Here is a 13,362-nt window from a genome sequence, read left to right on the forward strand (position 1 = left end):
TTATCCCTGTATTCCGTGAGATCTAACCTTGCTAACCAGTCTCCCATGGGAACCTTGTCGAACGCCTTACTGAAGTCCATATAGATCACATCCACTGCTCTGCCCTCATCAATCCTCTTTGTTACTTCTTAACAAAATCAGGCATGAGACATGATTTCCCACGCCCAAAGCCATGTTGACTATCCTGAATCAGTCCTTGCCTTTCCAAATACATGTACATCCTGTCCCTCGGGATTCCCTCCAACAACTTGCCCACCACCGACGTCAGGGTCACTGGTCTATAGTTCCCTGGCTTGTCTTTACTACCTTTCTTAAACAGTGGCACCCCATTAGCCAACCTTCAGTCTTCCACCTGTGACTATCGATGATGCAAATATCTCAGCAAGGGGCCCAACAATCACTTCTCTAGCTTCCCACAGAGTTCTCAGGTACACCTGATCAGGTCCTGGTGATTTATCCACTTTTATGCATTTCAAGACATCCAGCACTGCCTCCTCTGTAATATGGACATTTTTCAAGATGTCACCATCTATTTCCCTACAGTCTATATTTTCCATGCAATTTTCCACAGTAAAAACTGATGCAAAATACTTGCTTAGTATTTCTCCCATCTCCTGCGGCTCCACACTGCCACTCTCCTGCTGCCTTGCTGATCTTTGAGGGCCCTATTCTCTCTCTAGTTACCCTTTTGTCCTTAATGTATTTATAAAAACCTTTGGATTCTCCTTAATTCTATTTGCCAAAGCTATCTCATGTCCCCTTTTTGCCCTCCTGATTTCCCTCTTAAATATACTCCTACTGCCTTTATACTGTTCTAAGGATTCACTCGATCTATCCTGTCTATACCTGACATATGCTTCCTTCTTTTTCTTAACCAAACCCTCAATTTCTTTAGTCATTCAGCATTCCCTATACCTACCAGCCTTCCCTTTCACCTTAACAGGAATATACTCTCTCTGGACTCTCTTTATCTCATTTCTGAAGGCTTCCCATTTTCCAGCCGTCCCATTACCTGCGAACATCTGCCTCCAACTAGCATCTGAAACTTCTTATCTAATACCATTAAAATTGGCCTTTCTCCAATTTAGAACTTCAACTTTTAGACCTGGTCTGCCCTTTTCCATCACTATTTTAAAACGAACAGAAGTATGGTCGCTGGGCCCCAAAGTTCTCCCCCACTGACACCTCAGTCACCTGCCCTGCCTTATTTCCCAAGAGTAGGTCAGGTTTTGCACCTTCTCTAGTAGGTACAGCCACAAACTGAATCAGAAAGTTTTCATGTAATTTCTTAACAAATTCCTCTCCATCTAAACCCTTAACACTATGGCAGTCCCAGTCTATGTTTGGAAAGTTAAAATCCCCTACCATACCACCCTATTATTCTTACAGATAACTGAAATCACCTGACAAATTTGCTTTTCAATTTCCCACTGATTATTAGGGAGTCTATAATACAATCCCAATAAGGTGATTATCTCTTTCTTATTTCTCAGTTCCACCCAAATAACTTCCCTGTATGTATTTCCAGGAATATCCTCCCTCAGTACAGCTGTAATGCTAATCCTTATCAAAAACCCCTTATCCCCCTCCTCTCTTGCCTCTTTGTATCTGGAACATTAAGCTGACAGTCCTGTCCATCCCTGAGCCATGTCTCTGTAATTGCTATGATATCCCAGTCCCATGTTCCTAACCATGCCCTGAGTTCATCTGCCTTCCCTGTTAGGCCACTTGCATTGAAGCAAATTTATTGAATTGCATTGAAGCAAGTTTATCAGTCCTACCGTGTTCTCTGCTTTGTCCCTGCCTGCCCTGACTGCTTGACTCGTTCCTTTTCTTAACTGTACCAGTCTCAGACTGATCTCTTTTCTCACTATCTCCCTGGGTCCCAACCAATCCCCCTTCCCCCACCCCACACCTTATTAGTTTAAATCCTCCCGAGCAGCTCTAGCAAATCTCCTTGCCAATATATTAGTCCCCTTCCAATTCAAGTGCAATCCGTCCTTCTCGTACAGGTCACTTCTACCCCAGAAGAGATTCCAATGATACAAAAATGTGAACCCTTCTCCCCTGCACCAGCTCCTCAGCCATGCATTCATCTGCTCTATCCTTCTATTCCTACCCTCACTAGCTCATAGCATCAGGAGTAATCCAGATAATAGTACTCTCGAGAGCCTCCTTTTTAAATTCCTGCCTAACTCTCTATATTCTCCCTTCAGAATCTCAACCTTTTCCCTTCCAGTGTCATTAATTCCAATGTATGCAATCTTGCTGGTCCCTCTCCCCTTTGAGACATCCTTGATCCTGGCACTAGGAAAGCAACACACCATTCTGATTTTTCGCTGCTGGCCACAGAAACATTTGTCTATCAAAATCAATCACTTGGAACCCGACTTGCCCCTCATTACATTAGAGCCAGTCTCAATACCAGAAACCTGACTGTTCATGCTATATTCCCCCTACATCACCCCCTGCACTTTCCAAAGCAACATACTTGCTTGAAATGGGGATAGCCACAGAAGAATCCTGCACTAACTGCCTACCTCTCTTACCTTTCCTGGAGTTAACCCACCTACCTGACTGTATCTGCGGCTTTTCTCCCTTCCTATAACTGCCATCAATCACACCCCCTTGCTCTTGAAAATTCCTCATTGTCTCTAACTGTCAGTTCAATCGATCCATTTGATCTGATTGGATTCACAACCAAAGACACTTGCTGCAGACATAATCATCAGTAACATCAGTAAACTCCCACATCTGACAGGAAGAGTATATCTACTAAAGGCCATCTTTGCTCCTTCACAATCAACAGACCGAGAAAATAGCATCGTCTTTTCACTCTAAAAAAATTGCTCTAAGCTAAATTAGTACTTATGGTTTATATTTTTAAAATTTAACCAAGAGACAAATTTCAATAAAATAATCAAGAAAGAACCCACTCTACTCACTACTGTAGACTTACAGCAAGGTTACATGTTTAAAACTATGCACTTGTCTGTTCCTGTGGTGTCACCTCTCCCACACAGTTTCCTCTAAGTTCAGCTGTGAATTTCGCTGTTTGTTAATTCTTCTGAGACGCATTCCGATGTCCAGAAATTCATGAACTCAAACAGCAAAGGCAGCAACTGTGCAGAGTCACTGCTGTGTCAGTTAGGAATGAACATTTTTTTCTCTCTCTCCTTCACTGACCATGTGTCTTGCAGATCTCCACATACTGGCTTAGCACATGACTGCAGTGTGACAATGAATGTAGCAATGAATGTGGAATCTATGCTCACATAATAAGATCTTTTGGAATAATTCAGCAGTTCATGCACAACGCCAGCTACTTTTATGCAAAATCTACAGAATGGGAAATAGGTTATGGTCTGTTCTCAGATCCATAAATGTGGACACAGTTTAAGCTAACCAAATGGTGAAGTGGGAATGGGCTGTCCCTTTTCCTCCTGGTTTGTCAGCAGCGCACTCCTTCCTGAGGAATGCTGAATGAAGTCCAAATGGAAGCCAATGTCAGAATAGCAATCGAAAATAGATGTTCGATCCCGCCCTCAAAAGGGCAAACCTCCAATTGTGTAACATTCTTTGGGATCTCATAAGAGTCTAAAGCACCTATAGTCACGGATCACAGAGTCAGACAGCACAGAAACAGACCTTTCGATCCAACTAGTCTGCGCTGACCAGACATCCCAATCCTGCTAGTCCCACCTTCCAGCATTTGGCCCACATCTGTCTAAACCCTTCCTATTCATATACCCAACCCGGTGCCTTCTAAATGTTGTAATTGTACCAACCTCCACCACTTCCCCTGGCAAACACATACCACCATCTGCGGGAAAAAGTTATCCCTCAGGTCCTTTTTAAATCTTTCCCCTCTCATCTTAAACCTATATCCTCTAGTTTTGGACTCCCTCATCCTGAGGAGAGGACCTTGGCTGTTCACCCTATTCATGACCTTCATGATTTTACAAACTCCGGTAAGGTCACCCCTCAGCCTCTGATGCTACAAGGAAAATAACCCAAGCCTATTCAGCCTCTGCCTGGAGCTCAAATCCTCCAGTCCCAGCAACATCCTCGTAAATCTTTTCTGTACCCTTTCAAGTTTAACAACATCATTCCTGTAGCAGGGAAACCAGCATTGTGTGGAGTATTCTAAAAGTGGCCTAGTCATTTCCTTACAGCCGCAACATGACATCCCAGGGTTGGCTATGAAAAACGCAGCCAATGTGATGACAAGGCCGAGTGTGTGGGGGTGGGGGTAAGGACATAGAATGTAGAACATAGAACAGTACAACACAGGAACAGGCCCTTCGGCCCAAGATGCTATGCTGACCATGACATCAAATTAAACTATTCCCTTATGCAATTGGTCCGTATCCCTCCATTCCTTGCTTATCCATGTGCTTTTGTAAAAGACCTTAAATGCCCATGCAGTATCTGCCTCTATCACTACCCTGAGGTGGGAGAAGGTGCTCAGGGCCTAGCATTATTAAACTCAATATTGACTCCAGAAGGCTGCAGAGTCCCCAATTGGAAAACGAGGTGCTGTTCTTCCAGCTTATGCTGAGCTTTATTGGAGCACAGCCCCAAGCCTGAGACAGAGGTGTTGCCTCGGGAACAGGGTGGTGTGTTGAAGATGTAATTTAATGTATGATAGCAACTATGTTCAAGTTACAGCGAGATGGTAGACATTGTATTGACCCTATGATATAGACCCAGGAAGGGTGGGTTCTATTCCTGAGCTGTTCTCCCACCAAAATCATATGACATTGTCATAGTGCATAGTGCTGCAGGTGTTCCTCAGCATTAACCCTTTCAGACCCTTATATCTTACACACCTGTAATTGGTTAGAAGGTAGCAATAAAGGGAATGGTGAAATAAAAGCAGAAAATAATGAATGTGACTGACTTTGCATCACAACAGAATGAAAGACCATTAACCTAACAGACTGACTCTGTTTTCCTCTTTCCAAAGAGTCGGTATGATCTGGGGAGTATTCCCAGCATTTTCTGCTTGGATTTCAGATTTCCAGCATCCCCAATACTTTGCCTTTGTCAAGAGGGAATATTTTCTCATTGATACATTGTGGCGATCCTTAAGGATTTGTATCCCAGCCCCAAAGTATCCAAAACAAAATTGACAGCAGATATATGACAAGAACCTGGATGAAAGAATATATCCAAATATGTAGGTAACACAAATTAAAACAAGCCATTAGTTTATTATTATGACCATTATGTCATAAGGTCATAAGATATTACAGCAGAGGTAAGTCTGCTTTGCCATTTGATCGTAGCCACTCTCCAGCCTTCTCCTCAGAACCCTTGATCCTCTTACTAATTAAGAATCTATCTATCTCTGTCTCAAATACACTCAATGACCTGGGATGCACAGCCCTCTGAGGCAATGAGTTCCACCGAATCACCACCCTCTGGCTGATGAAATTCCTCCTCATCTCAGTTCTCCAGGGTCTTCCCTTCACTCTGAGACTGTGCCCTCAGGTCCTAGTCTCTCCTACTAGCGAAACAATCTTCTTCACATCCATCCCATCCAGGCCTTTCAGTATTCTGTGTTATTGTGTCATTTGCAATAATTTCCTCAGTTCCTTCATCCAGATTGTTAACGTATAATGTGAATAGCTGTACTCCAAATGCTAACCCCGAGGAACTCCATGCCATCCTGAAAAGAATATCTCCTTGTCCCTACTCTCTGCCATCTGCCAGTCAGCGATTCCTCTAACCTTGCCTTAACACCATGGGCTCATCTTATTTAACAATGTTCTGCACAGCAACTAGTCAAAGGCATTCTGGAAAATCAAACAGATTATGTCTAACTTATTCACTACCTCCTCAAAGAATTCCAACAGATTTGTCAGGCATGACCACTCAAGCCGTGCTGACTCAGCTCTATTTTACCATGCATTTCCAAGTACTCTGCAACCTCATTCTTAATAATGGATTATCAAATCTCACCAATGGCCGTAGTCAGGCTAATTGGCCTATAATTTCCTGTCTTCTGTCTCCCTCCCTCCCTCCTTGAGCAGATTTGTTACATTATCAATTTTCCAGCCCTCTGGGACTCTCCCTGATTCCAGTAATTCCTGAAAGATCACAATCAATGCCTCTACAATCACCTCCCCTAACTCCTTCAGATTTCTGGGATGTAGTCCATACGGTCCAGGCGATTATCCACCATAAGACCTTTCAGCTTCGCCAGCACCTTCTCCATCGTGACGGCCACTACATTCACCTTTGCTCCCTGACTCTCTTGAAGTCCTGGTCTGCTGCTGATGTCTTCCACTGTGAAAACTGATGCAAAATACCTATTCAGTTCCTTTGCCATTTCTTTGATAACCCCTTTCTGTTTTTGCAGCAGTTCAATGTAACATCTTTCCTCTCTCTTACCTTAAATCTCTGTAAAGAACTCTTGTGAACTTCTTTCATATTACTAGGTAGCTCATCTCTTATTTCATCTTCTTCCCTCATTGCTTTTTTTTAGATCTCCTCTGCTGGTGTTTAAAGGCTTCCCAATCCACTGGATCCTCACTAATCTTCACCACATTGTAAGTTTTTCCTTTTGCCTGGATGCTGTCCCTGGCTTCCTTTATCAGCCCTGGCTGCCTCATCCTCCCCTTAGTCTGATTCTTCTTTTGTGGAATGAATTTCTGATGTATCTTCTGAATGACCCCCAACTCTGGCCAATTCCTACCAAATGTCTTTGTAGTTACCTTTACTCAATTGTAGTACCATGACATTTCATTCAATCTTCTCCCTGTCAAATTATGGAGTGAATTCTACTTTATTATGGTCAGGACCCCCGAGGGATTTCTTCACCTTAAGCTAACTTATCAAGTCTGCCTCATTACACATCATCGAATCCAGAATTGCCTGTTCCCTAAGTGCTCCAAAAAACTATCTCATGGACTTTCCACAAATTCCTTTTCTTGAGATCCGCTACCAACCTTGAGATTGAGTCCACCTGCATATTGAAGCCCCCATGATTATTGTAATAGTGCCTTTCTGACATGCCTTTTCTGTCTCCTGATTTATTTTCTTCCCCACACCCTGAATTTTGCAATGAGGCCTGGACACAACTCCCATCAGGTCTTTTTTTTACCTTTGTGGTTCCTCAGCTCTGCCCACACAGATTCTATGCCTCTGACTCTGTCATATTTGGCTTTAATTTCATTCCTTACTAACAAGGCAATTCTGCTCCATCTGCCAATCTGCCTATCCTTTTGATAGGACGTGTATCTTTGAATATTAAATTCTCAGGCCTGATCTTCTTCCAGCTATGTTTCTGTGATCCCCACAACATCATACCTGGCCATTTCAATCACTACTACAAGCTTGTTTCCCTTGTCTTGTATACTACATGCATTTAACTACAACACCCTCAGTCCTGTATTGACTCTTGCCTTCTCATAGTCGTCCCCTTATCTGCTGTGCATGAAGTTAGATTCTTGACCCTTTCCATACTCTCTCAGCTATTACTTGTTCTGGAAATTTTGTTAAGCCCTCCCTGCCTTTCACTTTTATCGTAATTTTCCATGCAACTGAACCTACCCCCCCCACTATTTAATGTAAAGCCCTATCCACATACCCGGTTATATGATTCGTCAGGTCTCTGGTCCCAACCTGGTTCAGGTGGAGCCTGACTCATCAGAACAGCTCCCTCCTTCCTCAGTACTGGTGCCAGTGTCCCATGAATTTGAATCTGTTTCTCCCACACCAATCTCTGATCCATTCGATGATCTCTTTAATTTTGTCGAAGCTGTGTCAATTAGCTCACGACTCAGGCGGTAATCCAGAGATTATTCATTTTGCCCCGAGATGCTCAGCAGAACCTCTTCCCTCTTTTTACCCATATCATTGGCCAACGTGGACCATCAAAACTGGATCTTTCCCCTCCCACTCCACTTTTGCAGCCCAGGTGGGATATCTTGAACCCGGGCACCAGGCAGTCAACACAGTCTTTGGGACTCTTGATTCTGGCCATAGAGAATAGGATCTATTTCCCTGATTATATCGTACACAATTACAACTATATTTCTCTTTTCTCCCCCATCTTGAAAGGCTCCCTGTACCACGGTGCCGTGGTCAGTTTGTTCATTCTCTCTACAGTCCTCGCTCTCATCCACACAGGAAGCTAGAAATCTGTTAGATAAGCCCGAGGGCGAAGGCTCCTTCAGCACTGTCTCCTGGATCCCACTATCTGCCTTGCTCATAGTCACACCCTCCTGTCCCTGCCCACTGACTGAATTCAAGGTAGTTAATCTCAGGGGCGTGACTGATGTCCAAAACACAGCGTTCCAGTAATTCATCCCCCTCCCTGATGTGCCACAGTGTTTGAAGCTCAGACTCCAGCTCTTCAACTCTGAACCAGCATTCCTCAAGTACCAACACTTGTTGCCGATGTGGTCACTATGAACCACAATGGGATCTGCCAGCTCCCACATCACACAGTTACAACACCTCACCAGGCCTGGTATTTCTATTTTAATTACTTAGTTCGTAATTTGATTTTTAGAAACTTTCTACTGGTCGTTTAGTTTGTTAGATATGACCCACACTTTACCTTCAGTTAGTAAGTAACTATAATAGAAAGCCAAATTAGTAGCTATCACCACTCAGTGAACTGACAGCTTTCCCTGCCATGTCCCGTTTAGTGCTGGGCTCCTGATCCTGTTATAAAAAACCTTACCAGCTGAGCCAAGTAAAAGACCCCCTGTTCCCCTTGGCACCAAATCCCATGCAGCTTCCAAATTCCTCAAACTGTATCCTCCCTCAGACTGTCTCACTCTGGATGGGATCACTCCTTCCTGATTGGGTGCACACCTGTGACCTGTGAACTTTTGTACCTTACTTAACCTCCTTTTAGCATTTGAATGGTCCAAATTGAAAAATAACGAGCAGCAGAACTTTAGTTTAAACAAGATGAATGGTTAGTTTATTACACAACTTTTGCTGAAAGTTACTACATACAAATGATATAGTTATTAACTAAAATGCAGATATAAGCAGTTAGTTACAAAGATAAAAATACAGTCTGTTATCATTGCTTGAAGAGACTTTTTTCTGAAATGACTGGAATTCAGCCACTACAATGGCTTTTCGACTCAAGTAACTGCGTCCACAGGTGGACTGAGCATAACAGGCTCTGGGAAAACAGGCCTGCACATTCTGACCTTTGTTAGTCTGTTTCATTATAGCAGTTTTGTACCGGTTAGCCTCCCTCTGTTTCACTCTCTCTCCGATGATATCCGATAGTGTGAAGTGTAGTTATCCATGTTCCAATCAGAAATGGTCTAGTGGTACGATCACTGAACTTGTCTTTCAAATGTAATTCAGAAAGTGGTGGTGAGCTGCCCTCCTGAGCCGCTGCAGTCCACGTGGAAGGGTGTTTTGCTTTCAGGATTTTGACCAGTGACACTGAAAGAATGTTGATGGTGGGTGACTTGGAGGGGAACTTGCAGATGGTGGTGTTCCCATGGATCTGTTGCCCTTGTCCTTCGAGATGGGGAGTGGCTGTGAGTTTGGAAGGTGCTGTCTGAGGAGTTTTGTCGAGTTGATGACATCAGGAATACAAATAGTTCTTCTACAACGCGATGGTTGAGGTCTTGTGCAACCCTGCATTATAGAAAAATTGCGCTTCAGAGGTAACACTTAAAGTGTTGGCGATGTAATCGCGTTACAGACTACACGCATTTTAAAAGTTAGTGCTTTCAAAACAGTGTCCCCAAGTCATCGATCATGGTACAGCGAATTTGCATTTATGAAACAAGTGTGTAGCAGAACGCCTCAGCACCGACATCTATTACAAACCCACTGCCTCCCACAGCTACCTCAATTACACCTCCTCCTACCAACTTCCTGCAAAAATGCGATCCCGTACTCCCAATACCCCCGGCGTGTCATATGTGCTTCCAGGGTGCGTGATTCCGCTCCAGGTCATCCCAGATGTCCTCCTATTTCAAGTACCATAATTTCCACTCTCCCATGATCAACAATGCCCTCAACTGCATCTCCTCCATTCCCTCACCTCTGCCCTCAAACAAAACTCCCCCAACCACAAGCATAGAGTCCCCCAGTCCTCACATTCCACCCCACTAACCTCCAAATCCAATGCAGGATCCTCTGCCACTTCCGCCACCTGCAGTCTGACCCCACAATCCCAATGATATTTCTATCCCCCCCCCCCCACCATCTGCTTGATGCAGGGACCAATCCCTCCGTGACTCCCTCGTTGGTCCACATGTTCCACCAACCCTTCGTCAACAGCTGAAACCTTCCTCTCTGACCACAGGAGGTGCAAAACCTGCCCCCACACCTCTGCCCTCACCTCCATCCATGCCCCAAAGAATCATTCAAAGTCCAGCAGAGATTCCATGGGACAGCACGGTGGTTCAGTGATTAGCACTGCTGCCTCACAGCGCCAGGGACCCAGGTTCGATCCCAGCCTCGGGCGATTGTCTGTGCAGAGTTTGCACGTTCTCCCCATGTCAGTGTGGGTTTCCTCCGGGTGCTCCGGTTTCCTCCCACAGTCCAAAGATGTACAGGTTAGGTGAATTGGCCAGCAAGTGTGAGCTTGCTGGGCCAAATGGCCTGTTTCCACACTGTAAGGATTCTATGATTCACATGTATTTCCTCTAACCTGATTTACTGCAATTATTGCTCCCAATGTGGTCTCTTCTACTTTGGAAAGAATGAGCACAAACTCGGGAACCAGTTCAGGGAACATTTCTGGTTGGTACACTCCAATCAACCCCACCTCCCAGTTGCCATCCATTTAAACTTCCCTCCCACTCTCCCAACAACATGTCCATCCTGGGCCTCCTCCACAGTCATAACAAGGCCACAACAAACTGGAGGAACAACACCTCATCTTCCGCCTTGGGACCTTACAATCATACTGCCTTAACATAGAATTCACCAACTTCCAAATCTCCCCAACACCCACCTCATCCACCTCCACCTTGCCCCCTTAACCTGACCCAACCTGTCCATCTTCCTTCCCACCTATCCACTCCACCCTTCTCACTGACTAATCACAGCCACCTCCTACTGCATCCACCTATCGCCATCCAACCCAGCCCCACTCCCTCCCTCTATTAATTTCTCAGCCCCCTTACCCTCCCCAGTCCTGATGAACGATTCCAACCTGTAATGTCAACTCCCCCCTCCTCTGATGCTGCTCGACTTGCTGTGCTTTTTCCAGCTCCACTCTTTATCCAGTTCAAGGGATATGGGCCAAATGCAGGCAAATGGGATAGTTCAATTAAGGAAACCTGGTCAGTATGGATGAATTGGACCAATGAGTCTGTTTCCTTATGTATGATGCTATGACTATGAGATCCTAAACGAATATCTCTCATCAGTATTTACTATGGAGAGAGACATGGAAGCAAGGGAATTTGGGGAAATAAATAGTGATATCTTGAAAAGGGTCCACCTTACATGGGAGGAGATGGTGGAGGTCATAAAACACATAAAGCAACCTGATCCAGAGGATCACAGAACATTGTAGAAGGAAATTGCTCGGATCCAATCGCAGACATTTGTATCATCAACACCTACTGGTGAGGTGCCGCAAGCCTGGAAGATGATTAATGTGGTGCCATTATTTAAGAAAAGCTGCAAGGAAAAGCCAGGGAACTACAGACAGAGCAGCCTGATATCAGTGGTAGGTAAGTTGTTGGAGGGGATTCTGAAAGACAGATTGACATTCATTTGGAAAGGCAAGGACTGATTAGAAAGAGGCTTTGTTTATAGGAAATTGTGTCTCACATCTTTGACTGAGTTTTATGAAGAGATGACCAAGAAGTTAGATGTAGACATTGTCTACATAGACATTCACAAGGCCTTTAACAAGGCTCCACAGGATTGACTGGTTAGATCGTATGTGATCCAGAGAGATCTTACCAATTGGATACAAAATTGGCTTGACTTTAGGAGACAGAGGGAGGTGGTAGGAGGTTGTTGTTCAGTCTGGACACCTGTGATCAGTGGCGTTCTGCACGGATCGGTGCTGGGTCCACTGTTGTTCATCATTTATATAAACATAGGGATGAGAATATGGGAGGCGTGGTTAGTAATGACACCAGAATTGGTGGTATAGTAGATAGTGAAGAAGGTGATCTCAGAGTACAATGGGATCTTGATCAACTAATCCAGTGGACCAAGGAATGGCAGATGGAGTTTAATTCAGGTAAATAAAACATTTGTATTTTGGTAAGGCAAACCAGGGCAGGATGGACAATGTTAATGGTAGGGCCCTGGGGAATCTTGTCAAACAGAGAAACCTAGGGGTGCAGGCACATAATTGAAAGTGGCATCACAGGTAGACCAGGTAGTGAAGAAGTCATTTGGCATGCTTGCCTTCATCAGTCAGAGCATTGAGTATAGGAGTTAGGACATCATGTTCTAGCTGTACAATATATAGGTAGGGCCATATTTGGTGTACTGCTTCCAATTCTGGTCGCCCTACTATAAGCAGGATATTATTAAACTGGAAAGGGTGCAAAAAAAGGATGTTTCCAAATCCGGATGGTTTGGGTTATAAGGAGAGACTCGATAGGCTGAGACTATGTTTTTCTATGGAGCATATGAGACTCATGATTTTATAAACCTTATAGAGGTTTATAAAATCATGAGGAGCATAGATGAGGTGAATAACCAAGATCTTTTCCCCAGGGTAGATTAGTTCAAAACTAGAAGGCACAGGTTTAAGGTGAGAGGGTAAAAATTTAAAAGCGACTTGAGCGTGAACCATTTCACACAGAGGAAGGTGCGTGTATGGAATGAGCTGCCAGAGGAAGTGATAGACGCAGGTACAATTACAACATTTCAAAGACAAGGAAGTAGATAGGTGACATTTAGATAGTTCTGAGCCAAACACAGGCAAAAGGGACTTCTTTAGTTTTCAAAATCTGGTCAGCATGGACGAGTTGGGCCAAAGAGTCTATTTTATGTATAAATCTATGACTCCATGACACTATGACTCTATAAGAGAAAACTAAGCGTTACTGAGGGTTAAAGGGGAATAGTTAAATGGGAAATGATGGGGATGTCATGTAAACTCTTTGCCTGAACTTGCTGGAATGTTTGCTCTTGCCAGGCATAATGAGTGGGAAATGTCAAAACAACAGTGAAGGGAGCAAGACGTGTGAAATCTTCGGATGGTGCCCAGTCGAAGACGACAGCGTTGTTTCAAAGTAAGGATTCTCATCTGACTCCACGCCTAGCAACCTTTGTGTTGTTTGTGAGAGAGACCAATGTACATGGCTCACTAAATCTAAACCAGTTCCTTCCTGTTTATAAAGTGCCAAAGAAATTTAAGACAAAGAAACCACACAGCACAAAATGTGA

General features: G+C 44.1%; 1 protein-coding gene across 1 annotated transcript in view; it reads left to right on the plus strand.

Annotated features, from left to right (window-relative positions):
• The window catches only part of p2rx1 (purinergic receptor P2X, ligand-gated ion channel, 1), a 99,776-nt gene that overhangs the window by 57,790 nt on the left and 28,624 nt on the right, over nt 1-13,362 (plus strand). Inside the window, exon 5 of the mRNA XM_043718820.1 lies at nt 13,112-13,208. Coding sequence (XP_043574755.1) covers nt 13,112-13,208 — 97 coding nt within the window. The remainder of the gene's footprint in view (nt 1-13,111; nt 13,209-13,362) is intronic.

The sequence above is a fragment of the Chiloscyllium plagiosum genome, chromosome 28, assembly GCF_004010195.1.
Source record: "Chiloscyllium plagiosum isolate BGI_BamShark_2017 chromosome 28, ASM401019v2, whole genome shotgun sequence".
NCBI lineage: Eukaryota > Metazoa > Chordata > Chondrichthyes > Orectolobiformes > Hemiscylliidae > Chiloscyllium > Chiloscyllium plagiosum.